The sequence below is a fragment of the Diplotaxodon limnothrissa genome, linkage group LG17 (genome assembly GCF_057381915.1).
Source record: "Diplotaxodon limnothrissa isolate DT_005_m linkage group LG17, D_limnothrissa_male_GT1.1, whole genome shotgun sequence".
Classification (NCBI taxonomy): domain Eukaryota; kingdom Metazoa; phylum Chordata; class Actinopteri; order Cichliformes; family Cichlidae; genus Diplotaxodon; species Diplotaxodon limnothrissa.
Genome location: NC_140612.1, coordinates 62,249 through 90,188, shown reverse-complemented (window position 1 = coordinate 90,188; position 27,940 = coordinate 62,249). Strand labels below are relative to the sequence as shown.

The following is a 27,940-nucleotide window of genomic DNA, read 5'->3' as shown; positions in this document are numbered from 1 at the left end:
GAGGCAGCTGTGCAGCGTAAACACACAGAATAAATCCAGCTTTGTCTTTTTCCATTCTAGCTAAAGTTCGGGACAAACTGCGTCTCTTCTCAGCTCAATACCAAACGCATAATATTTTCTCTGAATGAGGGACCATTCCATTTTTAAGGAGCCGTTGGCAACTCTACTAACTAACTAACCTTATCAATAAAATAAAGTTCACTATCAGTAACATCATAGCAACTGAACAGCTGTACAGAAACTCCGTCATGCTAGCTCGGGCAGTATGAGTTATTGCAACTGACGGTAAAAAGTCAGCACAACAAAAATAAACTCCACCTAAACTTAGTTTATATCTGACCCAGATAGACTGCAGGTCATAACTTCTTACCTGAAGTTCAGTTCACCTGACACTCGGACTGGCGGCTGCCTCGGGTCTCTCCTCCTCCTGCCTCCCCTTCCCTCATCCACCTGCTGGCCTCTGTGGAAGCTCCGCCATAGCCACCACCAAACAACTGAGTTATTTTTACACATCGACCTGCATCTGGCCAATCCACCACCTCTCATTGTTCATGCCCTTAATAAAATAAAATAAAAAAACAAGTCACCGGGCATATGCCCAGTATGCCCGATGGCCAGTCCAGCTATGTTAACCTGAAACCAAATCTGCAGCTCCATACAGCAATGTTACGACTTAGATTATCTTATAACTCATAACTCTTATGTTAGCTCCCCTCAGCAGCATACTGTCTGAAATATTCGACGGCTGCAATAATTCTTTAAGTGTTATTTTTTCCTTGGTATTCTAATTTCACCGAAGTTTACTAAACTCAACAAACTTAATATTACTTACCGGGACATTTATTCTGTCCTCATTTTCTTTCACCGAAAAATTGTTTCCTGCAGTGCCGTCTTTCCTGCTTGGCTCTCCTACCTTTGCTAACGTGATGCACATAGCGCAGAAGCAGATGCTGCATTCACTTACACTCGGATATCTGAGCTTCACCGTGAAAACATAATCTGACATTTGATATTTGATTGAATTGTATTGTTTTGCCTTTGGGGTGGCACCTGGGGTGGCCAGTCTGGTTGGGGGGGGGGGTGGCCTGTGCCCCCCCAGGCCACCCCGCTGGACACGCCATTGTATGTGACCCTATCATACAAGAAATACACCTTTAAAAGTTATCACCTACATTTTAAAATATTCTGTTAAAAAACAACAAATGTGATGGAAAATATTACGGTTATAGATGCATGTTATTATCTATATATGAGATATGTTTCACTTGTATTTTTATTTTTTTGAAAGCCTTGGAAGTACAATGTATAGTTTATTGATACCTAGCCAATATAATCCATTTGAAATGCTTTACTCAACAACCTTACCTGACTAAATCTAGGCCAGCTGAATTGATATTCAGTGATTTTAGGGACACACATTTTACTCCAAGCTGAACCCAGACAGCTATTTATTTTACCATGTATTTATTTCATTACTAATTTCATAACCAATTTGATTCATGTACATTTGAACAAATTGAGTTCTGTTGGGTTAAGGGTGCGGGGAAATCTATTATTTCAAAATACAATGTTGAGGTGTACTTCTTGACCTCACCGATCCTTTTGATATCCCAGCTTAAGAAGAGTCCGGGGCTGGCCTGTGTCCCCCTTCTCAGTAGTTTTCCACTAATTCTATTGTTCAGTGTCGGGGGGTTGTCCTCTCCCCAGCTAGGCTGTGGGGGTCTGCCTGTCGTAAAATGAGTGTTACACAGTTACTAACTGTGTAACACTCATTTTGAGTGTTACACAGTTACTAACTGTTACTAACTGTAACACGTAAAATGAGTGTTACTAACTGTGTAACACTCATTTTGAGTGTTACACAGTTACTAACTGTTACTAACTGTAACACGTAAAATGAGTGTTACTAACTGTGTAACACTCATTTTGAGTGTTACACAGTTACTAACTGTTACTAACTGTAACACGTAAAATGAGTGTTACTAACTGTGTAACACTCATTTTACGACAGGCAGACCCCCACAGCCTAGCTGGGGAGAGGACAACCCCCCGACACTGAACAATAGAATTAGTGGAAAACTACTGAGAAGGGGGACACAGGCCAGCCCCGGACTCTTCTTAAGCTGGGATATCAAAAGGATCGGTGAGGTCAAGAAGTACACCTCAACATTGTATTTTGAAATAATAGATTTCCCCGCACCCTTAACCCAACAGAACTCAATTTGTTCAAATGTACATGAATCAAATTGGTTATGAAATTAGTAATGAAATAAATACATGGTAAAATAAATAGCTGTCTGGGTTCAGCTTGGAGTAAAATGTGTGTCCCTAAAATCACTGAATATCAATTCAGCTGGCCTAGATTTAGTCAGGTAAGGTTGTTGAGTAAAGCATTTCAAATGGATTATATTGGCTAGGTATCAATAAACTATACATTGTACTTCCAAGGCTTTCAAAAAAATAAAAATACAAGTGAAACATATCTCATATATAGATAATAACATGCATCTATAACCGTAATATTTTCCATCACATTTGTTGTTTTTTAACAGAATATTTTAAAATGTAGGTGATAACTTTTAAAGGTGTATTTCTTGTATGATAGGGTCACATACAATGGCGTGTCCAGCGGGGTGGCCTGGGGGGGCACAGGCCACCCCCCCCCCCAACCAGACTGGCCACCCCAGGTGCCACCCCAAAGGCAAAACAATACAATTCAATCAAATATCAAATGTCAGATTATGTTTTCACGGTGAAGCTCAGATATCCGAGTGTAAGTGAATGCAGCATCTGCTTCTGCGCTATGTGCATCACGTTAGCAAAGGTAGGAGAGCCAAGCAGGAAAGACGGCACTGCAGGAAACAATTTTTCGGTGAAAGAAAATGAGGACAGAATAAATGTCCCGGTAAGTAATATTAAGTTTGTTGAGTTTAGTAAACTTCGGTGAAATTAGAATACCAAGGAAAAAATAACACTTAAAGAATTATTGCAGCCGTCGAATATTTCAGACAGTATGCTGCTGAGGGGAGCTAACATAAGAGTTATGAGTTATAAGATAATCTAAGTCGTAACATTGCTGTATGGAGCTGCAGATTTGGTTTCAGGTTAACATAGCTGGACTGGCCATCGGGCATACTGGGCATATGCCCGGTGACTTGTTTTTTTATTTTATTTTATTAAGGGCATGAACAATGAGAGGTGGTGGATTGGCCAGATGCAGGTCGATGTGTAAAAATAACTCAGTTGTTTGGTGGTGGCTATGGCGGAGCTTCCACAGAGGCCAGCAGGTGGATGAGGGAAGGGGAGGCAGGAGGAGGAGAGACCCGAGGCAGCCGCCAGTCCGAGTGTCAGGTGAACTGAACTTCAGGTAAGAAGTTATGACCTGCAGTCTATCTGGGTCAGATATAAACTAAGTTTAGGTGGAGTTTATTTTTGTTGTGCTGACTTTTTACCGTCAGTTGCAATAACTCATACTGCCCGAGCTAGCATGACGGAGTTTCTGTACAGCTGTTCAGTTGCTATGATGTTACTGATAGTGAACTTTATTTTATTGATAAGGTTAGTTAGTTAGTAGAGTTGCCAACGGCTCCTTAAAAATGGAATGGTCCCTCATTCAGAGAAAATATTATGCGTTTGGTATTGAGCTGAGAAGAGACGCAGTTTGTCCCGAACTTTAGCTAGAATGGAAAAAGACAAAGCTGGATTTATTCTGTGTGTTTACGCTGCACAGCTGCCTCTTCTCTCATCTCCCCCTCCCTCTTCTGTTGCTACTTCAATCATGAAACTGATCAATGATCAGCTGATCAGCTTTTCTCTCTTGTTTGTTTATCGCCCACTTTGTGCCAGAAAGAGGAAACCAGCAGATGTCGCGCTAAACAACAGCAGCACGTTTAAGCTTGATCAGCTGTTGTTAGAATTTATTTAATATTAATTTCCAGTATCAGCTGATGTTTGCTGGAGCCACAGCTGTAAAGCTGCTGGTCATGATGTCGGTTTGGATATGTGGTGAGAGGGAAACATGAAGATGAAACCAGGAGATGTCCTTACTGAATCATCAGAGCTGTGATGGAGAAACAGGTTTACCTTTTAGGTGACATGAATGAGTTGAAGGGAAGTTATGAGCTGTTTCTGAGAGACAAATAACCCCAGGATCCTTTTTTAGGTAGCTGACAGCTGGTAACTGTGCAGGTGCGGATCTAGCAAAGTTATGCCAGGGGGCCAGGTAGGGAATTAACAGGGAGAGGGGGGCACAAAGAAATACTTTTCTTTCTTATTCTCATTTAAAATATCTCGCTTTTATTAAATAATTATCTAAATCTTACAACCAAAGTTTTTATCTGATGTCAAATGTATAGAAATCATACATATACCAACAAGACAGTGTACATCACTGTCACAACAGCGTTTGTTTTCATTCAAAGGCTTTATGGCTTTAATACCTGGTGGGCCGGTCTGTAGTCAAAATGCCCGATTTTCTGTCCCAGTCCAGCCCTGCAGGTTAATACTGGCAGTGTCACCATGCCAGCTGACTGTATTTCATCGTCAGCCAGTGTTGTTCTTTATCAATATTACCAAAGTTTACCATAAGGCAGCATAGAAAGTATTTACTTGCTTTCAGGTTTTATTCAAATGTTAGTCTTTTCAGTTGTTTCCCCACTTTTTTCCTGTTTCAAAATCAAACACCAGTTTGTGAGAAGATTATCTTCTTTTTTTAAATAGGCAGATAAAGTTTTACATTGGAACTGGCTAATTTGTCAATTTTTTGTTACAAATGTTCATATTTTAATATTCAAAAATGTTTTTGCCCAAAACATATGTGCACTACATGTCAGTAAAAATACTATGCAAATATTGCTGTCCTTGACTGCTGAGTAAACACTGACAAAGCACTGATTGTATCTCTTGTACTTTATCCGAGGTGTCCTCGGGAGACATCACCCGTTTCCTTCCCTCACTGGGGATGTAGGGTCTGTCTGCCGGTAGCCCAGCTGCACCCTGCAGCAGCGCTTAACAGCTGATCCCTAATGTAAATGAGGTTGAACAAGGCATGAGCCTTAACCACACAGCAGGAGAGACTGAGAGCTTTTGACTTTTTTTAATTTTGACTTTATACTAAGACCCTCTATTCTTGTGAATAAAACAAACACTGCTTAAGCACTCATGATAGTATATTTTGAAGGTGGATTTCAGTCCCTGACCATGTAAGGTGATATGAATGAACGTACATTTCAAAATAAATCAAGATGCATAATCTACATATCCCAGTTACAGACAGTAACAGCAAGAAGGAGGTTTGCTCAGATAGGAGTGTGTGGCTCTTAAAAGAGCCGTTTTTTGGTGAAGCCGAACGCTTTGCATTTACTTGGCCTTGGCGGGCTTCTCGGTCTTCTTGGGCAGCAGCACAGCCTGGATGTTGGGCAGCACACCACCTTGAGCGATGGTGACTCCCCCCAGGAGTTTGTTAAGCTCTTCGTCGTTGCGCACAGCCAGCTGCAGGTGACGTGGGATGATACGAGTCTTCTTGTTGTCGCGGGCCGCGTTGCCAGCCAGCTCCAAGATCTCAGCGGTCAGGTACTCGAGCACAGCTGCCAGGTAAACGGGGGCGCCAGCTCCCACACGCTCCGCATAGTTGCCTTTGCGCAGCAGTCTGTGGACACGACCCACGGGGAACTGAAGCCCGGCACGAGATGAACGAGTCTTGGCCTTAGCTCTGGCTTTGCCTCCAGTCTTTCCGCGTCCACTCATTTTGACAGGTTCTTCTCTTCGTAGTATCAACACTCAAAAGAAATGTGGCCTGATCGGCTCAAAGCCTCGCTTATATTTCCGCAGAGCGCGCGCAGCTTCGTCACGCACCAATCGCAGAGAGGCTTGCGGCAGCGCGCAATTACAATGCACTTTTCTCCAATGAGAAGCACACACCGAGGCGGGGCGGTGCTCCTCTGAACGGTGCTGAGCACCACGTGGAGCCCCTCACCAATCATGAGCCGGGGAGGCACCGCGTCACAGACACACACAGTTTAAGAGCAGCGAGTCTCCTCTGTTTGCTACAAAATCTGCCCTTAACACAGGAAAAGAAAAGTGAGAAACAATGGCAAGAACCAAGCAGACCGCTCGCAAGTCTACTGGCGGCAAAGCCCCCAGGAAGCAGCTCGCCACTAAGGCTGCCCGTAAGAGCGCCCCGGCCACCGGAGGCGTCAAGAAGCCTCACCGTTACAGGCCCGGTACCGTGGCTCTGCGCGAGATCCGCCGTTACCAGAAATCCACCGAGCTGCTCATCCGCAAGCTGCCCTTCCAGCGCCTGGTCCGCGAGATCGCTCAGGACTTCAAGACCGACCTGCGCTTCCAGAGCTCTGCCGTTATGGCTCTGCAAGAGGCCAGTGAGGCTTACCTGGTCGGTCTCTTCGAGGACACAAACCTGTGCGCCATCCACGCCAAGCGGGTCACCATCATGCCCAAAGACATCCAGCTGGCTCGCCGCATCCGCGGAGAGAGAGCTTAAGCTACTCGCTCACCTACAAACAACGGCTCTTTTCAGAGCCACCTCCCTCCCACCAAGAGCTCGCTCCTTTCTTACTATTACATCAATATTATAGTCACACTTTAATCTTCATGCTCTTTCTATACCAGAAACTACAGTCGGCATGAACGTGGAAATCACTGACTTCAGTTACAAAAATGCTTCATTAATTTTTAGCATGAATTGTTCTATCCTTAAATGTCTCCCTCCTTTACTTATTTACTTTTTTTTTTATTTTTTTTTTTTATTTTTTTTTATAAATACTATGGACATGCCAGTAAGCCTAACATGTTAACATTAGTGTACAGAGGCTGTTAAATTTATGTCTAATGTTAAAATGTTGGTGACACAATTTCATCCTAATGGTACTGACATAGTCATAGGGTTAATTTTTGAGACAAAATATCATGAGGTCGTCATGCTTCTGCAAATATTCCACCTTGTAGTGCAGTTTGCACAAACTGTTTTAAAAATGCACTCACCCTACAAACATTACTGATGAGTCAAGATCTACACAAAGTGACAGAAACACTGAAGCAGCTACCCATTTTATTCTTATTGTCATGTATGTCCTATTTGTCAGGTGATAGAAGAACCAACAGAGAGTAATGGTGATACAAGATCACAGGTGAAATTGGAGGATGACTTGGTGGTTCATTACTGTTTTTGAAGCACATGTGTGACTGCATGTATTTGGAATGTCTCCCTGTTATTTATTAGGTGACAGAGGCAGCTCTGCCATGTTGTAGCTCGGACTGAGGTGAAGAGGCGAGGTCACGGGTGACTGACTGATGATTTGGTGCTATAGATTAACTAGTATTTATTATCGTGACAATTGTCAGGCTGCTTTTAGTCATCCCAGTATCCTCGGCTGAGGCTGAAAGAAGCTTCAGTGCTCTCACAAGACTAAAAACGAGATCAACAATGACTCAAATGAGATTAAACAATGCTACTGTAGGCCATGTTCACCAGGAGAGACTGGACAGTATATAAAACCAATATGCCAGCAGTTTATCTCAGTTAACGAGAGGAGCAGGCATGTGTTTGGCTCCTTCACATAGTGGACATTGAGTTGTTGTGTGGGGCACCAGTAATCCATGTCTGTTGCTGTAACAGGAGTTCATGTTTAGAATAAAAAAATCCCAGCTCACTTATTTGATAGGGGCAATAGTGTGCATAAAATGTTGCACAATGTTGCTGAGAGATCTTTTACTTTGTGGTAATCTTAGATGAGTAGTTTTATGGACAAAAACCACCAGGTCATTCAGTGTTCCCTTAGTGCTAATGTATAAGAGATGTTGGTGTATTATAACTGAAGTAATGTTGTTAAGTCCTTAAAGTCATATTCTTTTATTGTCATCACTGTATTTGAAGCTAATTTTATTTTGTATGATACCTGATTTACTATGATGGAATATGGCTGAAGTAAACTAAAGTCTACAATTCTTAGTCATTTGTTTAATAGTAATTTGACATTATATAATTCACATATAAAACTATGAATTGTACTTTTAAATGGTTTAAAAGCATGTAGAACAGCATATGTAGGCAAGTATATTTCTCCTCTTTTTATCAAGAAGCAAAGACAAAAGCAGGGCAGTGTTCGGTGGTTGAATCATCCGTCCCCCACCAATGCCAAAACCAAATCTATGCTCTTGCCAGAATCGTCCCCCGCCACCTGCAGCTGGCCGTCCGCAACGATGAAGAGCTGAACAAGCTGCTGGGCTGAGTGACGATCGCTCAGGGTGGTGTGCTGCCCAACATGCAGGCCAAGAAGACTGAGAAAGGGACAACAACTTCACATTAGAAAGGTAGCCAGTCTTTAAGTGATGACGTGACGAATCCTGCTTCCGGGCCTAAAGTAGTCTGTGTTCAATATGGCTTTTGTGTTGTTAACATGTTTAATGTTATGTATTTTCTTCTATTTAATCTCAAAAAGCTCCTAAAAACAGTCAGTGATCACTGTTGGCCTTCCTCGGCTTTTATTACTGCCAATCATTTTAAAGCTCAATTTTTAAACCCTTATGATGTAACTACAGCCCAGCCCATGCAGCAGTATATGAATGACTAACCTCGTATTGTGGATGAATTATCTCAGTTGTTGTATATATATATGTATATATATATATATATGTATATATATATATATATATATATATATATATATATATATATATATATATATATATACATATATAAATACATACATACATACATACATATATACACACATACACATATACATATATACACATATACATACATATATATACATATACATACATGTGATCTTACGTAAATTCAGTAAGATCATAATTCACGTCGGCAGTAATGACACCCGGTTACGCCAATCGGAGGTCACTAAAATCAATATTGAATCGGTGTGCAACTTTGCCAAAACAATGTCGGACTCTGTAGTTTTCTCTGGTCCCCTCCCCAATCAGACCAGGAGTGACATGTTTAGCCGCATGTTCTCCTTAAATTGCTGGCTGTCTGAGTGGTGTCCCAGAAACGATGTGGGCTTCATAGATAATTGGCAAACCTTCTGGAGGAAACCTGGTCTTGTTAGGAGAGACGGCATCCATCCCACTTTGGATGGAGCAGCTCTCATTTCTAGAAATATGGACAAATTTATTAAACCCCCCAAAATATGACTATCCAGAGTTGGGACCAGGAAGCAGAGTTGCAGTCTTACACGCCCCTCTGCAGCTTCTCTCCTCCTGCTACCCCCCCCAAAAAAAAAAAAAAAAACCATCTCCATAGAGACTGTGTCGGCTCCCAAACAGACAAAAAACTAACTAAAAACCAGCAACAAACAACTTAAACATAAACAATTACAAAGAAAGAACAATAAAGTATCCACATCTGAACCAAAGAGTAAAACAGTGAAATGTGGATTATTAAATATTAGGTCTCTCTCCTCCAAGTCTCTGTTAGTACATGACTTAATAATTGATCAACAAATTGATTTACTCTACCTTACAGAAACCTGGTTGCAGCAGGATGATTATGTTAGTTTAAATGAATCAACACCCCCGAGTCATTCTAACTACCAGAAATCTCGAAGCACAAGCCGAGGGGGCGGTGTGGCAGCAATTTTTCACACCAGCCTATCAATTAATGAAAGACCAAGACAGACTTTTAATTCATTTGAAAGCCTGATGCTTAGCCTCGTCCACCCCAGCTGTAAAACTCAGAAACCAGTCTTACTTGTTATCATCTATCGTCCACCTGGGCCTTACACAGAGTTTCTGTCTGATTTCTCAGACTTTATATCTAATTTAGTTCTGAGCTCAGATAAAATAATTATTGTGGGTGATTTTAACATCCATGTAGATGCTAAAAATGACAGCCTCAACATGGCATTTAATCTGTTATTAGACTCAATTGGTTTCTCTCAAAATGTAAAAGAACCCACCCACCACTTTAATCACACTCTAGATCTTGTTTTAACATATGGCATAGAAACTGAACATTTAACAGTGTTTCCTGAAAACCCTCTCCTGTCTGATCATTTCCTGATAACATTTACATTTACAATAATTGATTACACAGCGGTGGAGAGTAGACTTTATCAAAGTAGATGTCTTTCTGAAAGCGCTGTAACTAAGTTTAAGAATATAATCCACCCACTGTTATCATCTTCAATGCCCTGTACCAACATAGAGCAGAGCAGCTATCTGAACACTACCCCAACAGAGGTCGATTATCTTGTTAATAATTTCACCTCCTCACTACGTACGACTCTGGATACTGTAGCTCCTGTGAAAACTAAGGTCTCTAATCAGAAGTACCTGACTCCGTGGTATAATTCTCAAACACGTACCCTAAAGCAGATGACTCGTAATCTGGAGAGGAAATGGCGTGTCACAAATTTAGAGGATCATCATTTAGCCTGGAGAAATAGTTTGCTGCTTTATAAGAAAGCCCTCCGCAAAGCCAGAACATCTTACTATTCATCACTGATTGAAGAAAATAAGAACAACCCCAGATTTCTCTTCAGCACTGTAGCCAGGCTGACAAAAAGTCAGAGCTCTTTTGAGCCAACAATCCCTTTAACGTTAACTAGTAATGACTTCATGAACTTCTTCACAAATAAAATCTTTATCATTAGAGAAAAAATTACCAGTAATCATCCCACAGATGTAATATTATCTACAGCTACTCTTAGTACCATTGATGTTAAGTTAGACTCTTTTTCTCTAATTGATCTTTCTGAGTTAACTTCAATAATTACTTCCTCCAAACCATCAACGTGTCTTTTAGACCCCATTCCTACAAAACTGCTCAAAGAAGTCCTGCCATTAATTAATTCTTCGATCTTAAATATAATCAACCTATCTCTAATGATCGGCTATGTACCACAGGCCTTCAAGCTAGCTGTAGTTAAACCTTTACTCAAAAAGCCATCTCTAGACCCAGCAGTCTTAGCTAATTATAGGCCAATCTCCAACCTTCCTTTCATATCAAAAATCCTTGAAAGAGTAGTTGTCAAACAGCTAACAGATCATCTGCAGAGGAATGGTTTATTTGAAGAGTTTCAGTCAGGTTTCAGAGCTCATCACAGCACAGAAACAGCTTTAGTGAAGGTTACAAATGATCTTCTTATGGCCTCTGACAGTGGACTCATCTCTGTGCTTGTCCTGCTAGACCTTAGTGCAGCATTCGATACTGTCGACCATAATATCCTATTAGAGCGATTAGAACATGCTGTAGGTATTACAGGTACTGCACTGCAGTGGTTTGTATCATATCTATCTAATAGACTCCAATTTGTTCATGTAAATGGAGAGTCCTCTTCACACACTGAGGTTAATTATGGAGTTCCACAGGGTTCAGTGCTAGGACCAATTCTGTTTACATTATACATGCTTCCCTTAGGCAGTATCATTAGAAGACATAGCATACATTTTCACTGCTATGCAGATGACACCCAGCTCTATCTGTCCATGAAGCCAGATAACGCACACCAATTAGTTAAACTGCAGGAATGTCTTACAGACATAAAGACCTGGATGGCCGCTAACTTTCTGCTTCTTAATTCAGATAAAACTGAGGTTATTGTACTTGGCCCTGAAAAGCCTAGAAATATGGTATCTAACCAGATTCTTACCCTGGATGGCATTACCTTGGCCTCCAGTAACGCTGTGAGGAACCTTGGAGTCATTTTTGACCAGGACATGTCCTTCAATGCACATATTAAACAAATATGTAAGACTGCGTTCTTCCATTTGCGCAGCATCTCTAAAATTAGAAATATCCTGTCTCAGAGTGACGCTGAAAAACTAGTTCATGCATTTATTACTTCCAGGCTGGACTACTGTAATTCATTATTATCAGGATGTCCAAAAAACTCACTGAAAAGCCTTCAGCTAATCCAAAATGCTGCAGCAAGAGTACTGACAGGGACTAGAAAGAGAGAGCATATTTCTCCTGTTTTGGCTTCCCTTCATTGGCTTCCTGTTAAATCCAGAATTGAATTCAAAATCCTGCTCCTAACATACAAGGTCTTAAATAATCAGGCCCCATCTTATCTTAATGACCTTGTAGTACCATATCACCCTATTAGAGCACTTCGCTCTCGCTCTGCAGGCCTACTTGTTGTTCCTAGAGTATTTAAAAGTAGAATGGGAGGCAGAGCCTTCAGTTTTCAGGCCCCTCTTCTGTGGAACCAGCTTCCAGTTTGGATTCAGGAGACAGACACTATCTCTACTTTCAAGATTAGGCTTAAAACTTTCCTTTTTGCTAAAGCATATAGTTAGGGCTGGACCAGGTGACCCTGAATCCTCCCTTAGTTATGCTGCAATAGACATAGGCTGCCGGGGGATTCCCATGATGCATTGAGTTTTTCCTTTCCAGTCACCTTTCTCGCTCACTATGTATTAACAGACCTCTCTGCATTGAATCATATCTGTTATTAACCTCTGTCTCTCTTCCACAGCATGTCTTTTATCCTGTCTTCCTTCTCTCACCCCAACCGGTCGCAGCAGGTGGCCGCCCCTCCCTGAGCCTGGTTCTGCCGGAGGTTTCTTCCTGTTAAAAGGGAGTTTTTCCTTCCCACTGTTGCCAAAGTGCTTGCTCATAGGGGGTCATATGATTGTTGGGTTTTTCCTCTGTATCTATGAAGCGCCTTGAGGCAACTTATGTTGTGATTTGGCGCTATATAAATAAAATTGAATTGAATTGAATTGAATATACATGCATATACATATATATATATACATATATAAAACACCCAGCACGCCCCTGCGGGCGGTTTATCCTCCAAGCTCGGGTCCTCTACCAGAGGCCTGGGAGCTTGAGGGTCCTGCGCAGTATCTCAGCTGTTCCCAGGACTGCGCTCTTCTGGACAGAGATCTCCGATGTTATTCCCGGGATCTGCTGGAGCCACTCGCCTAGCTTGGGAGTCACCGCACCTAGTGCTCCGATTACCACGGGGACCACTGTTACCTTCACCCTCCACATCCTCTCGAGCTCTTCTCTGAGCCCTTGGTATTTCTCCAGCTTCTCGTGTTCCTTCTTCCTGATATTGCTGTCATTCGGAACCGCTACATCGATCACTACGGCCGTCTTCTTCTGTTTATCTACCACCACTATGTCCGGTTGGTTAGCCACCACCATTTTGTCCGTCTGTATCTGGAAGTCCCACAGGATCTTAGCTCGGTCATTCTGCACCACCCTTGGGGGCATCTCCCATTTTGACCTCGGGACTTCCGGGTTATACTCGGCACAGATGTTCCTGTACACTATGCCGGCCACTTGGTTATGGCGCTCCATGTATGCCTTGCCTGCTAGCATCTTGCACCCTGCTGTTATGTGCTGGATTGTCTCTGGGACATCTTTATACAGCCTGCACCTGGGGTCTTGCCTGGTGTGATAGACCCCAGCCTCTATGGATCTTGTGCTCAGATATATACACATACGCTTTCAATTGTGTAATTTAAGTGATCTAGGTAGCTCTGTTTTTGAAGTTCAGTTAACACTAGAAATTTGTTTTGGAGTTTGTACATGTTTTGTCTCTAGGAGCCACCGCATATATTTATATACAAAAATAAATAGAACCACTTTTTTACGTTAGTAATTCCTTTTGTGCATAGTTTTATATTATTGCTAATAATAAATTAAAGCAACAAAATAACCCGAAGAGCCGGGTCTCTAACAAGAGCCAGAAATCCCATCACTAATGCTCGCACGTCAACATGGGCGGGTATCTCTCTCAGGTGCACCAGTGCAGTCCACCATCATGCAGTACAATATTTCCTACCTGACAATTCTCATCACCTAATGGCGTATAAGATATTCAGAGTGCAAAACAAAACACAAAAAGGCAGTAAAAAGTGACAAAAACAAAAAGATCGCAGAACAACGCTCTTAAAGAGAAGTGTGTGGCTCTTAAAAGAGCCGTTTGATGGATTAGGGCGACTGAGTTTAACCGCCAAAGCCGTACAGAGTGCGGCCCTGCCTCTTCAGAGCATACACCACATCCATGGCGGTCACAGTCTTCCTCTTAGCGTGCTCCGTGTAGGTAACAGCATCACGGATGACGTTCTCCAAAAACACCTTCAGCACTCCGCGGGTCTCCTCGTAGATCAGACCGGAGATACGCTTCACTCCGCCACGGCGAGCCAGACGACGGATCGCGGGTTTGGTGATACCCTGGATGTTATCACGGAGCACCTTACGGTGACGCTTGGCGCCTCCTTTCCCGAGTCCTTTGCCACCTTTGCCTCTTCCACTCATGGTTATAATTTCTTCTCTGAACGAGCAAAGTCGAATGAAGTTAAACTCCACGGAGCCGTGTTATTATGTGTGCTCGGCGGACGTAAGAGAAAACAGACGGTGTGACGGCGACTCGAAGCTCAGCGGCTCCGCCCACTCTTCTATTTTCTAAATGTGGAAATGTGGTCTTTTGTTAAATGACAAATTAAGTCTAACCGAAGGGAGACTCACACCAAATCACACACAATGTCTGAGTGGAGTTCACATTTTTATTTCAAACTAAACCCAAGTGTCCGTATTTGTAACAAAAACCACACACCCTCTTAACGTTTCACCCAGAGTCTAGCATAAGTGTTGAACTACATCAAAACGATTAACACATGTATAGATCACACACACACACACACACACACACACGGAGGATGTCACTGTAGTTTGAAATGTGAAACTGAAACGAATCGCGTTTATTTATTGTATTTGTAATCCTGTCCAGGATTTTACGATCAGAATTGTGATTTGAAGCCAAACATTTGCCTCACCAGGATGAGCTCAATAAGCTCTTGTTCACATGTCATTATTTCTGAGAAACCCACAAGTGTATTTATTCAGTGCGTTTCGCAGACAAGGGACCACAAAACATGACCCCCCCCCCCCCCCCCAAAAAAAAAAAAAAAAAAAAAAAAAAAAAAAAAAAACACAAACTACAAAACCAAACCAACCAAATAGTAATAATGCTAAATGATATAGTGATGGCGTTAGGACTGTTCTGGTCAGGTGGTCCATCATTAAGTCCTTGAAATTTCTCTCTTCTTTTTTTATTCAAAGCATACAAGAGTAACACAAGCTGTAATTTATGTTTCACCATCATGACAGCTACAAATTAAATAAAGTCAGGACATGTACGCTTTAGAAGAGATGTGTGGCTCTGAAAAGAGCCGTTGTTCGGGATTAAGTAAAGATGCAGTTTACTTGGAGCTCGTGTACTTGGTGACGGCCTTTGTGCCCTCAGACACTGCGTGCTTGGCCAGCTCACCGGGGAGAAGCAGGCGAACTGCGGTCTGGATCTCCCTGGAGGTGATGGTGGAGCGCTTGTTGTAGTGGGCCAGGCGGGAGGCTTCAGCGGCGATACGCTCGAAGATGTCATTGACGAACGAATTCATGATGCTCATGGCCTTAGACGAGATGCCGGTGTCGGGGTGGACCTGCTTAAGCACCTTGTACACGTAGATGGCGTAGCTCTCCTTCCTGGTCTTTCTCTTCTTCTTGCCGCCCTTGCCGGCGGTCTTGGTCACGGCTTTCTTGGAGCCCTTTTTGGGCGCTGACTTGGCGGGTTCAGGCATTTTCTTACTTCACTTCCTCACAGCGGAGAATGTGCTCGTCAGCTGAGAGTGGCTCTTTTATTTCCGCTGTATGCAAATAAGGCTGTGCTGTTCCTCGCCTGTCATTGGCCGAGCTGTTGCTCAGGTTTACACAAAGGCACACAGTCAACAGTGAAAAAAAGCACTTGAAATCTTCCACGAATCTCATTATTTACATATGAATTAGAGAACATCACCTTAGTTTTTACTATTTTATGGCATTTTACGGATGCAATGTTTCCCCTCATAACGTCAAAGTTACAGGATATATTGTCCTGAAATTCTCAGGGCTTAAAACCCTTCAGGGTTCATTTTTACAAGTATCCTGTTTTATTGAGCTTTGTAAGAGGAAGTGAGTGTGTCGGTGATATTCAGTTAACAAACAGTCAGGTGAATAATCAACACTGAGACACTTGTGTAGGTTAACGTGCTGCACGGGTGAAAAGCTCAGAGCAAATCACACCGAACTGCAGTATTCGTTTATTTTTATAGGTTACATTGTCAATATGCAAATATAATCACATTTCCTGTTACGCAGGTCCTGATGCTGTCTGTGTGTGTAAGCTGTGTGTGTGTGTCACAAAGTATGTGTGTTGCAAGTCAATTTCTAAGAATAATATAATGCAAGTCAACTTCTGCGGATATGCATTTCTGTGCTGGTCTCTTGCGGTAAATCCCAGTGTCACAGGGTCAGCTTCCTGTTTCTACAGAAAACTGTGTCTGGTGAAATATGTGTAACATAACTTTTGAACCATAAGCAAATAAAACAATAAAAACTCCCTAACAGAGTGTGTTAAAGGGCCTCTTATAATCCTAACTCTGATAAAACTCAGGGTGCTTTGTGATGAGATGCTGCTTTAGCTTTGCTGGCTTCATTTATTTTATTTTTTTACTTCTTGAAGACACAAACACACTTTGGTCTGCCATTGTCATTCTCGATAAAGCCAAATACAAATTAATTATTGTGATACTTTAGCTAGTTTGGCTTTTGCATTACTCGATGAAGTAGATGGACTTAAATATTTGTCCATTGCGCTAATTAACTCAACCCCGGATGATGCACATGTATCTAGGTGCCACCATAGGTTTTTTGCTTATACCCAATCTGTGGATTGGGAACACCAGTTTGAGAGCCTCTGCTACAATGAGAGGAAGATAACGCCAGACATTCATTACACGTTAAAAAAAACACAACGTCGCCTAGCCTTACAAAACAACCACTTTAGTGGACCAAAATTCAACATGCAAAAATGACTTATATAAGATGTCTCTCTGACATCACTTTGTGCAGTGAGTAAATTATACTCTCTACCTAATAATCAGAAACACATCTAACTTAAGATAACCTTTATTAGTCCCACACATGGGAAATCTGCAGGAATATTCCCTCATATCCACCCCTATGTTTTCTTTTCTTTAATAAAGGAACAGCTATGAAGAAGTAACTATACAGTCAAATTCAGCTTTAAACTTCGTTGCCAGTAAATTTAAAAACCAACAACTCCAGCTGCAGCTGCCCCTTCCGGGAACCTGGATCTACCAGAGGTTTCTGACTTTTAAAAATTAGTTTTTCCTTTCCACTTTTGTCAAGGGCTTGAATCAAATCAAAGGAGAGCACACCTGTATACCCTATGCTGTACTCAGCATAAGGTATACATTTCAGATATCAGTCTGTCTTTTCCAGCAGGATTTTATGGATCAGACCCAGAATAGGAATTGTAGAAATTCAGTCCAGCTGCAGAGTGGACACTGTGCTAACTTGGAATGCTACTCCTAGTAATGCATCATAAGTCAGCTCCTATTAATAACTAAACCTATCACATGATTGCTGGTATGTATTCAGCAAACAATAATCTTCAGCAGGCTCTTGAATTGCTGCAATTAGAAGATTGCTTAGTGTGTCTTGACGACACGAAGGGTAAGAGAGAAAGTCGTCCTCTGAGATCAAAGCAGTGAACACTAGCCCTCTCACCTCAGCGATCAGAGACAGCTGTGATTCTACCGAGAGGGTAGTCAACCAACCAAGTGTGAAGTTACACATGAAGAGTAGAAGTTTATCTTCGAGTGAACAAATTTGCCAGTGACCTTCATGGTTGAATTACTGACATTCACTTGTTGTTCCCCTTGTACCTTATAAAAGTCATTAAGATTACATTACTTATTTAGTCATTTTGAGTACTTCTCTCAGTTTTTATAGGATTTCCATAATCAAAGATCCAATCAAAGATAAAATCTTCCTCAGAGGCAAAATCTTCCAGATACCGTATTTTCACGCACGGTACTAAAATGCGCAGTCTCAGTTATGTGTGCCATTACTGTATTTAACACACACATAAGGCGCACCTGATTATAGGGTGTGGGTTTTATATATAATCTACGCCCACACTTCCCCCTTTAATGTTCTCATGGTGTCCTCTACTACGTCCGCCTTACAACAACAACAGACACAAGCATACAAGTCTGCGTATTTAAAAATGGAGCGGGAGCAAAACTGAATTTGGTATTCACATTTATTTTACCGGTAATCGTCATCAATCAAACCCATCGAAGTCCTCATCCTCTGTTTCTGAATTGAACAGCTGCGCTAAATCTCCATCAAACATGCCAGGTTCACTTTCTTCACTGTCAGAGTCACAATTACTTAATTATTATAGTATTAGTCATTATACTGTAAACTACAGGCAATAAAAAGTGAACCACAGGGGCCTTTTATATTCAGCAACAGCTGTGCTTTGTCACAGTCTGCAGAGCATCCTGTGTGGAGTGTTTAAACATGATGCAGAGGCGAACTCCAGTAGAAAATGAGTTCTGCCCCCACATTCAGATGTTGTAGTCAGAATCTGACATAAACAACAGGAAAAGATCCATCCTGCCTTTTATCAGTGGTTCACGCTGCTGCTGATAATTGTGTGCAGGATATGTATTCTTGGCACACTGGGCTCCTTAGCACCAACTGAGCATCGTTTTAAATGGAATACTGCTTATTTCTCAGCAGCTTTTCAGCTTCCACATCTTCCTAGATCTCTTCACTCTAAAAAGGAGAAACGGCACTTTAGGGTCAACTCTAAAATGCTGTATGAACTACTGTACAAGAAGGGTTACAAAATGGTAAGGCACAACTTTAGAAATAAAATGAGAAGACTGAAATTATGTGAAAATGACTGCAAGACTTCAGAAGAGGAACGTACAACTGTAAGTATCTCTCTCACAGGTAAGTGGGAACACAAGCTCAAGGCTTGGCTTGTACTTGGGTCGCACTAACTTAGTAGGACAACAATCCAGCAAGTACTCAAGAGCTGCCGCTCCCTTACGGAGAGGCCACAACGAGGGCATCAGGAAAAGGTGCGTGATTAATCCAGGCGTGTGAAGGCAGAAGATGGGAAACCTCACACTTTGAATCACCTTGTTGTTGAATTGTGCTATATAAATAAACTTGCCTTGCCTTGCCTTCACACAGTCCTGCTTCTGCACCAAAACCAGAACAGATAGACACACATGACAGAGAGGAGAGAGAAAGAGAATGGTGAGTTGACCGGCGAGGACAAGGTTTCTTAAAATCGGTGGACGGACAGAAAAGTAATCAATATATAACTCTTTCGGCAAATCGCAGATACTTATTTAAAAAATTTGATGATGTGAGAGAAACTACTCAGGTCTCAAAAGTTAAACAAATATGAAAATAGTCAACAGGATTATTTTAAGTTTAAATTAGAGTAACATCTGAAAACAACAGGATTATTTATAAGTGAGACTGTTAATTTTGTTTTTCTGGTGCAACTCATCATATTTGTTCAATCCAGTATAAAGCATGAGACTTTATGTATTTGTCCCAAATTAAAACTAAATAATCCCACTTTGCAGTAATACCACTTCCAGCTCATCGTGGAATATTATAATAATAATATATTTGTAATTATTATTTTATTAGATTAACACAAGACGACTAAACAGTTTCATGAATTCTTCCTGTCCTGCAAATAACGTTTCTCCTTTAAACCCCACAAAGCCTTCATTGTTGTTCCTCTGAGCTGCGTCACAGTAACTTAATCTCGTACCTCCCACATGTCTACTTCCAAGGAAAGTTGTCCCTCCTTCCCTCAATTTCTCTTTCCTGGCATTTCTCTGCTGCTCTTTAGCTTCCTACATATCTTTGTCCTGAAAAGGAAAAACAGCACTTTAGGCTCAACTGCAGTTTTTAAATGTGCTGACTAGGGCTGGGCCATATCATACAGTTCATGGTAATACCGGTATAATGTCGGGCAACGATAAAAAAATGAAATATCACGATAGAATATGAGTAAAACGCGCATGCGTACCTTTGTTTTCATACGCACATGGCGGAAAAAGCATGGTGGAGAATGAGAAGGGCGAAAGCGGATCGTTAAATGAAACGGATGAACCAGAATTGGTTTGTAAAAATCCTGCAACTTCAGTGGTGTGGAACTGGTTTAGCTTTCGTCCGTCAGATACACAACAAAGCACTATTTTTGGTAGCACATGCTAGCGGCCCGTCGTTATTACCTTGTTTTTTGGAAAATACGGCGCACTTAAAATCAATCCTTTGATTTTTCTGAAAATCAACAGTGCCCCTTATAATCCCGTGTGCCTTATGTATGAATTCTGGTTGTGTTTACTGACCTCGAAACGATTTTATGTACACGGCGCTCGAAAATTTGTCAAATGTTTTAGTACAACTTTGCTAAGACGAATCCGCACCGCTTGATGGATTGTCAGAGCATTACGGACATCGTAGGCAGGAGCCTCGCGGAGTGATACGTACTGTGCATCAACATAATATTACGGTATTGTGTGTGTATAACCTCTTTCTAAGTTTTGTGGATATTATACATGGTTATGCTGAGGATATGTCAGCCAATTTCCACTGGAAATTCCTTTTGGTTAAACTGTCAGCAAGGATTTTGCATTTGCACTGTTAACTTTTTATATAATTTTAATGCACATAAAAAAAGCTGCTTGTTTAAGTGAAAATACGTTGATTTTTTTTTTTGCACAAATAAAGTTGTGGAGTTGTAAAGTATTTTGTCTAGTGTCACTTATATCGTCAGTTATATCGTTATCACAAATTTTCAAATGTATATCGTGATAAATATTTTTGGTCATTTCGCCCTGCTCTAGTGCTGACTGCTGAACAGGAAAGGGTCGCAAAAGGGTAACATGAAACTTTACAACTTTAGAAATAAAATGAGAAGACAGAAAGGATTTAAAAACAACTGCATGATGGCACAAACTACAAAATCCAACACAAATCAAATCAACCGCTGCAACATGTTGTAGGCATCAATTCCAAATTTTACATTCAGTGATCATTTTTTCATCTCACAAGTTTCTGTTTTTTTCACAGCTGCAGATTCCAAAACAGTGACGTGGGACTCAGGGTAGTGTTTGCATTGCTTTGCTCTGTCTGACAGCTCGTTCACACTCGGAGGACTAAAAGTGCTCTGTGGACGCTCAAAGTCTTTGTGGGTCGAATTATTCCACAATGAAAAATGATTAGGAATCAATAAAAAAAAAAATCAAGTGTGATATGCACAAAAAACTACAAAGACACAAAAAACTACAAAACCTACTTCATAAAACAAAAAGTATTATTTAATAAGATGCAACTATAAAAGTAATAAGGAGGGAAGTTAAAGACGATGTAATCTGTATTTGAGTGCAGTACTCATACTGCTTTACATTTGAAACCACTGCAGATATGATACAACATAAAAAGTTATATACAAATCTTTGTGCTTAAGTGCAGTACCCTTATAAACATATCTCATTTATTAAAAGAAAACTCTGAGTACATTGTGTGCAGATGCAGTAAAAATTACTTTGAGCTGTAGAGGAATAAACTGACTTTCGGTAAGTTATCTCTCCTCCTGCTGACGACAGATTCTCATAAAAGTAAAATGAGTCATGTCTCCACATCTGGATTGTTTTAAACGGGGCATAACACCGCCCTCTCCTCCACTCCAGCCAGTCTGTGAACAGCTTCCGTCCCTGCTCACAGCAACAACTATTTCCGCTGGATTTACTGGAAGGAGGAAGACCCTGCTTTGAACCTCCCCTTGTTAAACAAGCATTCCACACAAGTTTCCACCTCTAACATACCGGACGTCCCGCCCAGCAAAGCCCTGAAACCCTTCAAAGCAGCTCACTCAGCTGCTCTCCTCTCACTTCACTTCACTTCGCTGCAGTCGGAGCTCATCTGGACTTTGGGCTTTGGACTTTTCCAGCTGCAAACATGGCTCAGATCAACATCTGCCTCAAACACATCTTCACTGTCTTCAACATATTCTTCATGGTGAGTAAAGAGATTATTTAGGAAATGATAATCGCAGACTTTAATCCAGAATCTCCTTAAAGACATCAACCAGTCAGCAGGCAGACGCAGCAGTCAAAAACAACCACATTTGCCTCCTTTTTTACAATTAAATGAAACCGAAGCTTAGAAGAGTAAAATAAACCGACATCAACTCAACACGTTTGTTCTTACTTTCAGAGTTTGTTGTTGTGCTCGTCCACGTGTGTGGCTGTGCAGTCATTTCATATCCTGGTTGTGTTTAAAGGATCCAGCAGCTCTAACCAGACTGTTTCTGTTTGTTCAGCTTGCTGGTGGAGTAGCCATCGCCCTCGCTCTGTGGTATCAGTTCTTCATGGACGTTCGAGGATATAACGTGAGGACACATTCAAACATAAATGTAACATGTGGGAACAAACAGACAAAGCCCACTAACCTTTCGTGACACTTTTGTCCACAGCTGGAGGGTCGCTCCACCCAACTCTTCATCCTCTACGTGGTGGGCTGCATCGCCATGATGATCGCCTTGCTGGGAGCCTACGGAGCCCACAAGGAGAGCAAAGTGGCCCTGATCATGGTGAGTTCAGACTGTCATTGGTTTTAAGTTTTGGGGATGTTTTGGGTTTTTCTCATTTTTATTATCTTTGCATTACAGTATGGTGCTCTGCTTTGAGGTAGGAGCCAAAAAGGGTGTAGTTTGTGTGTGTGAGCACCCGTGTGTACAGCTGTGAGCATGAACGCGCTTGTATTAAAAGGTTCCTTCATGTAATGATCTGCTAGAGGGTGTGGGGAGCCACAGCCCCGTCCTCCAGGGCATGAAGCAGGTATGGAGGAGATCAAAACTCCAGACATCCAGAGGCCCTCAGAACACAAGAGACCAAGGAAGACCAACAGAGGGGCAGCCGCGCCACTGTCCCAGAAAGAGCTGATGAGAGCCCCAGATGAAGGGCCACTCAGCAGCCGTGGAGCAGAAGCCAGGGGGGGTTGCAGTGACATGCCCGTGAGCTCCGCCAGCAGCCAGCTGTGCCAGAGTGACTGAGCCCCAGGTCGAGAGGCTGAGGGCACCCCACCCCCGAAGTGGCCCGAGCGAGACCCAGGCTCCAGGCCCCGACAAGCAGCCACCAAGGAGTGAGCCGGTGTGTACCTGGACGCCCATGCCCGGATACAAAGAACAACCAATGCACTGATGTCTGAGGGCGTCTGCCACTGGCAGGGGAAGTGGTGGGGGAGATAGGCCTCCATACCTTGGAGGGCCTGAGATGTCCCTAGAGAGGTGGCGTCTGATACCCAACCTGACATGTAGACACAGACATACAGGCACACACAGATACAGACATCCATTCCCACCCTCATGCTCTCATATGCAATTACTCATCACTCACCCAACGTGGAGACAGACACAAAGAGACATTGTACACACAATCACACTCCCCAAGTGTACTCTAAGCCCCAGGTCTAGATACCCTTGCCCCTGGAGGGGGAAACTGCACCCAGACCCAGGTAGTGTTTCCCTTTTCCCTGGGGTGGAGAGAAGCAGACCGACCCGACTCGGCAGCAGCAGGGAGGCCCCACATTCCAGACCCCAATCGGACAGCCAACTCCTCCTCCTAGGCCCCCCGCTCCAACAGGCAGCAGAGAACGGTTTTATTTTGGTGGTCTCCCATCTTGTTTGCTGTGTTTAGTTTTGCTTTCTCTTATCTTCCCACATTGAAAAGAAATGGAAAAAACTTATAAAAGACTTGCATAAGATGTGGCCTACTTCATATAATGAATCATATAAGGCTTATATGATTTACCCATGAAAGTAGCCACTTTCATATATTGTTTTAGTAAGTATCCAAAACATACAAGTTTCATTTATATAATTTTTCTAGGGATCTTATATCTGTTTTCACTCTTGTATGCTTTTCATACAAGTTTCACACAAGACAGATACAAACTTTATAAGATTTATATATATCTTTTCCATATGGGTTGTTAGTCTCATTCCATTATGGGCTGTTTGTATTTCTTAATGAAGACCATCTGTGACAAATGTAATAGTCATGATTTGATAATGCAAGTGTTTAAGAAAATGAATGAATTTTCCTCTGCAGTTCCTGGTGTTTATGGTCATTGGATGCTTGGTGATGCTCATAATTGGAATCCCTGCTGCCATCATTCATCCTCAGGTAAAGGCAGGATGCTGGACGAAGTCATGTGAAGAGATTTATTTGATTTAACTGGAAAAACTTTTTAAATCATGCTTTTTTTTTAAATAATCAACACATATAAATACAATTACTTTTTCATTACTTTACCTTACCCATATTATCTTTCATAACCATTAAAATGCTTTAATTTTTAAAATATAAATGTAATACATGCTATAAAAATATTTGATTTTTGCAGCTCAAAGGCATCGTGGAGCAGACTTTCAGGAGGTTTGTGCCTCTGGACAAATCTTCAGAGGATGTGAGGAACATGGCTGAGGTCATTCAGGAGAAGGTGAGCTATTCTAACTTGCTCGCTGCAATCTCTTAATCTTTTTAAAATGAGTTTTTCTTTTGTTGTTGCTAAATACAAGTTACATTCATGGAAAAAAGATGCACTCAATCAGGGCATAAAAGATTTAGCACTTGCAAACTGGTGATGATGTAAAATAACATCAGATGACCTTTGAAACATGACATAATACACTGTGCCATTATTTATATACAGTTGATAGTTGGCAGCAAGTGAGCTTTCAGAATAAGAGCAGGCAAACTGTCCACAAGTAATTTGATCACTTTTTTCTAAAAAAAAAATTCACACACTTTTTAACGTTTATTTCCAGCTGATGATCCTCCTGAAGATGAGTAACTCTCCTCTTTCTTTCTTCTCCTGCTGGTGTTTGTAGTTTCACTGCTGTGGTCTGTTCAGCTACAAAGACTGGGAGAACATCCCCGACTCCTGTGTATGCAGCCAGGAGGAGGAGAAGGAGGGCAAGTGTCAGACTGTCGAAAACAACGTGAGTATCGATGCACCCACTTGCTTCACTGGTCACGGTGTGTCACAGTTTGTAACGTCTTTATTTCTGTAAATTTTCCAGACTTTCATGCTGCAGAGAATGTCCGTCTACACTAAGGTGAGCGACCCAGCACCCTTTTGAAAAGCTTAAATCATTCCTCAGTTTATATCAGAACTTGACAGTTTTTATTTTTCCTTCTATTTTCAGACCTGCTTTCCCACGATCATGGACCACATTCAGTTTCATTACAACATCATGCTTGTGGTCAGCTTCACTCTGGCTGTTCTAGCTGTGAGTATTATCAATTATTCAAGGATTCGGTAGCATAAATGTCACATCTGCATTCTCTGCATTTAGTCCCTGCTATTATTTATGTGACAATGAGAAAGTCATAGTATACATGTAATATATTTTTTCTACAAAGTTTGAATTCTCCATCTTCTCCATCAAATGTTGAAGAATTACAGCATCTGTAGTGGAACAAAAAGTAAACTAGTACTAAAATCTAAATTTGTGAAAAATCATCTTGTACGTAAATACATAGCAGTTTGAGTCTAAGTTCATTATAATATTAGTTCATTATGAATACAGAATCAGAATCAACATTTCACAACCTGCAGATGTTTAACTCAGCTTCCTGTGTTCCCCGACAGCTGCTTGGCATGATTCTGTCCTCCATCATGATTCACCAGCTGTATTACCCAAACAGACACACCATCGTGGTCTCCATGATGCCACCAAAATACGAGGAGCTGCACAACACCCCGGCATACTAGCCAAAGTACGATGCATTGTTTTTTTTCTTTCATACAGTCCTGTTTTTTTTTCTTCTTGAATTTCAAAGTGAAATATTTTTCAAGCAGCATGAAAAATTTTTGTTTTGTTTTTAATTTTTAATTTTTTGATAACAACAGTGCTCCACAAAGCCCAATTCACTGTTTTCTATTATAATTTTAATGTTTTCATCAAAGTAATGCCTGACTTGTAAATACCTGTAAAAATGGTCTTGACCTAGTCCATATTTTTGTCTTAATGTCTCAAAGCTCAAGAATGCCCCCTCATGGGTAAGAGAATAATAAGTAGTTAAACCTTTTGAGACCCATATACTAAACTTATTATCGTAAATATTGGGCCAAAAAGTCAGTCATAAGAAATCCATCTCAATAGCTTAACTGCTTTCTCCAGCCCACTAGTCTGAATAACACCATCCCAACATTTCAGGAGGGAATCGAGCATAATATCACCCAAAATGGCAGTTTTATTTCTTAATTTCTTATCTGCCAAAATTGCTTTGATGCATAGAAATAATTCTTTTCACGTGGACTTTTCTGTGTTTGTGTTAAAAAAAAGTTTTTAAATTCAAAATGAAATTTGTACAATTTCACCCTTTTAGTTTCCAGCTTCTTCACTCTTTGCTGAAGAAAATTCACCTACTTTTGGCTCTAAAGTCTTCACCTTAACTACCATTACTGTAAAAACAGTCTTTAATCTCTAAATTAAAATCTCTTTCACAGAATTTCCTGCATTCCATCTCTGAACAGAGCTGGCAGCTTCCACCAGCTATCAGCCATCTTGAGATCCCTGAGACCACTCACAGCTGGACTCGTGTAACCTGCTGTGTTTGTGGAAGGCAGTGTTAATGTTACTGATTCGATTTGTCATGGTAAAATTAAATGTATTTAAAAGAAAAGCCACATTCTTTTGCGACCTCATGTGAAGTTTGTTAGTAGGACAGAATCTTCCAAGCTTGCAGTTTGAAACCTGAGTGCTGTGATGATGCAGCTGCTTGTAAAAATGTTTATAAGGGAAATATTTTTGTATATCTTTGCATTTTTGACGTCTCTATGTGTCGTGTTTTCTTCTGATTAAAACTGTAAATCTAACCATGTTACAGGATTAAAAGGGGAAAAAAGAAACCGTGTCGGTCTGAAATTTTTTTCTGTTTCACTGCTGTAAAGGAACTTTTTCCAACACAAATCAAACAAAAAACAACTGCAGCAGGTTGTATGCATAATTGTACAGACAGTCAAAACCCATTACCAGTACTATTGATATGGAAGATGTAATTAATGTGAACACCAGACATTTTCCATGAAAATAAGTAGCATAAAAATGACATAACCTACATCACTGTACTTAATTATATGTGTAAATGTGTTATTTTAAAAAATAAAATGTGCTTACAGTGTTCCAGTAAATTCACTCTCCTTCCACATCTGGATTTGATCGTAGGAGGTCATATTCAGACTGGCCCTACATTCACAGAAGTTTTCAAATCCAACCAACACGTGCCCCTTTCTTTGGTTTACTGGAAATCCTTCTCCCCAGAGAAATAAAACTCCTCTGCACTCTGGGAGCAGTGCTGTTATTTTTACTATATTTTCCAGCTGCAAACATGGCTCACATCAACAGCTGCCTCAAACTCATTTCCACCATAATCAAGAAACTTTTATAAGGCCAATAACAATCATGATCTCTCATACTTGAGCTCAGTATTAAGCTTTGGAGTCGGTTCTTTAGAGCTGCAGGTATTGCTTAGTGTAAATAAATATAAAAAATCCCAAAGTGATGTATCTAAAAGACAAACATGCTCTTTGACAAAGCCAAGTAAACTCTTCATGACACTTCCTTCATCAGTCTGCTGCTGGAGGGCTGCACCATCAAACTCTTCATCTTCTACGCCGTCACTATGATGATCACCATAGTGGGAGATTATGGAGCCCACAAGGAGAGGAAAGTGGCCCTGATCATAGGAGCTTAAGGGTTTGAGTGCTCTGAATACCATGGGGACCACTGTTGCCTTTACCCTACACATCTCCTTGATCCCTCTGTACTTATCAAGCTTCTTATCTTCCTTCTTCCTGATGTTGCTGTCAGTCGGTATAGCTACGTCTGTCAATACGGCTATCTTCCTCCGCTTGTCCACCAGTACTATGTCCAATTGATTTGTCTGTCTGTATCTGGAAGCCCCACAGGATCTTAGGTCGGTCATTCTCAACCACTGTAGGGGGCATCTCCAATTTTGACCTTGGGACTTTGGTTATGGCGTT

General features: G+C 41.3%; 5 protein-coding genes across 5 annotated transcripts; 2 read left to right on the top strand and 3 right to left on the bottom strand.

Annotated features, from left to right (window-relative positions):
• Positions 1 to 5,358: 5,358 nt before the first annotated feature.
• Positions 5,359 to 5,762, bottom strand: LOC146614379 (histone H2A-like). The gene has a single exon (XM_085376310.1). It carries the CDS (start codon positions 5,743 to 5,745, stop codon positions 5,359 to 5,361), a length of 387 nt encoding a protein of 128 aa, XP_085232436.1. The 5' UTR covers positions 5,746 to 5,762.
• A 326-nt stretch (positions 5,763 to 6,088) lies between these two features.
• On the top strand, positions 6,089 to 6,506 carry LOC146614378 (histone H3). The gene has a single exon (XM_085376309.1). The coding sequence runs from the start codon at positions 6,089 to 6,091 to the stop codon at positions 6,497 to 6,499; it is 411 nt and encodes a 136-aa protein (XP_085232435.1). The 3' UTR covers positions 6,500 to 6,506.
• A 6,968-nt stretch (positions 6,507 to 13,474) lies between these two features.
• LOC146614377 (histone H4) lies at positions 13,475 to 14,278 on the bottom strand. The gene has a single exon (XM_085375971.1). The coding sequence runs from the start codon at positions 14,255 to 14,257 to the stop codon at positions 13,946 to 13,948; it is 312 nt and encodes a 103-aa protein (XP_085232097.1). The 5' UTR covers positions 14,258 to 14,278; the 3' UTR covers positions 13,475 to 13,945.
• An 833-nt stretch (positions 14,279 to 15,111) lies between these two features.
• On the bottom strand, positions 15,112 to 15,591 carry LOC146614376 (histone H2B 1/2). The gene has a single exon (XM_085375708.1). The coding sequence runs from the start codon at positions 15,574 to 15,576 to the stop codon at positions 15,202 to 15,204; it is 375 nt and encodes a 124-aa protein (XP_085231834.1). The 5' UTR covers positions 15,577 to 15,591; the 3' UTR covers positions 15,112 to 15,201.
• A 6,068-nt stretch (positions 15,592 to 21,659) lies between these two features.
• LOC146614375 (tetraspanin-8-like) lies at positions 21,660 to 26,790 on the top strand. Its single transcript, XM_085375707.1, has 10 exons — positions 21,660 to 21,904; positions 22,209 to 22,277; positions 22,362 to 22,478; positions 23,998 to 24,072; positions 24,293 to 24,388; positions 24,780 to 24,890; positions 24,972 to 25,007; positions 25,098 to 25,181; positions 25,544 to 25,671; positions 26,405 to 26,790. Exons 1-9 carry the CDS (start codon positions 21,845 to 21,847, stop codon positions 25,664 to 25,666), a joined length of 771 nt encoding a protein of 256 aa, XP_085231833.1. The 5' UTR covers positions 21,660 to 21,844; the 3' UTR covers positions 25,667 to 25,671; positions 26,405 to 26,790.
• The last annotated feature ends 1,150 nt before the right edge of the window (positions 26,791 to 27,940 follow it).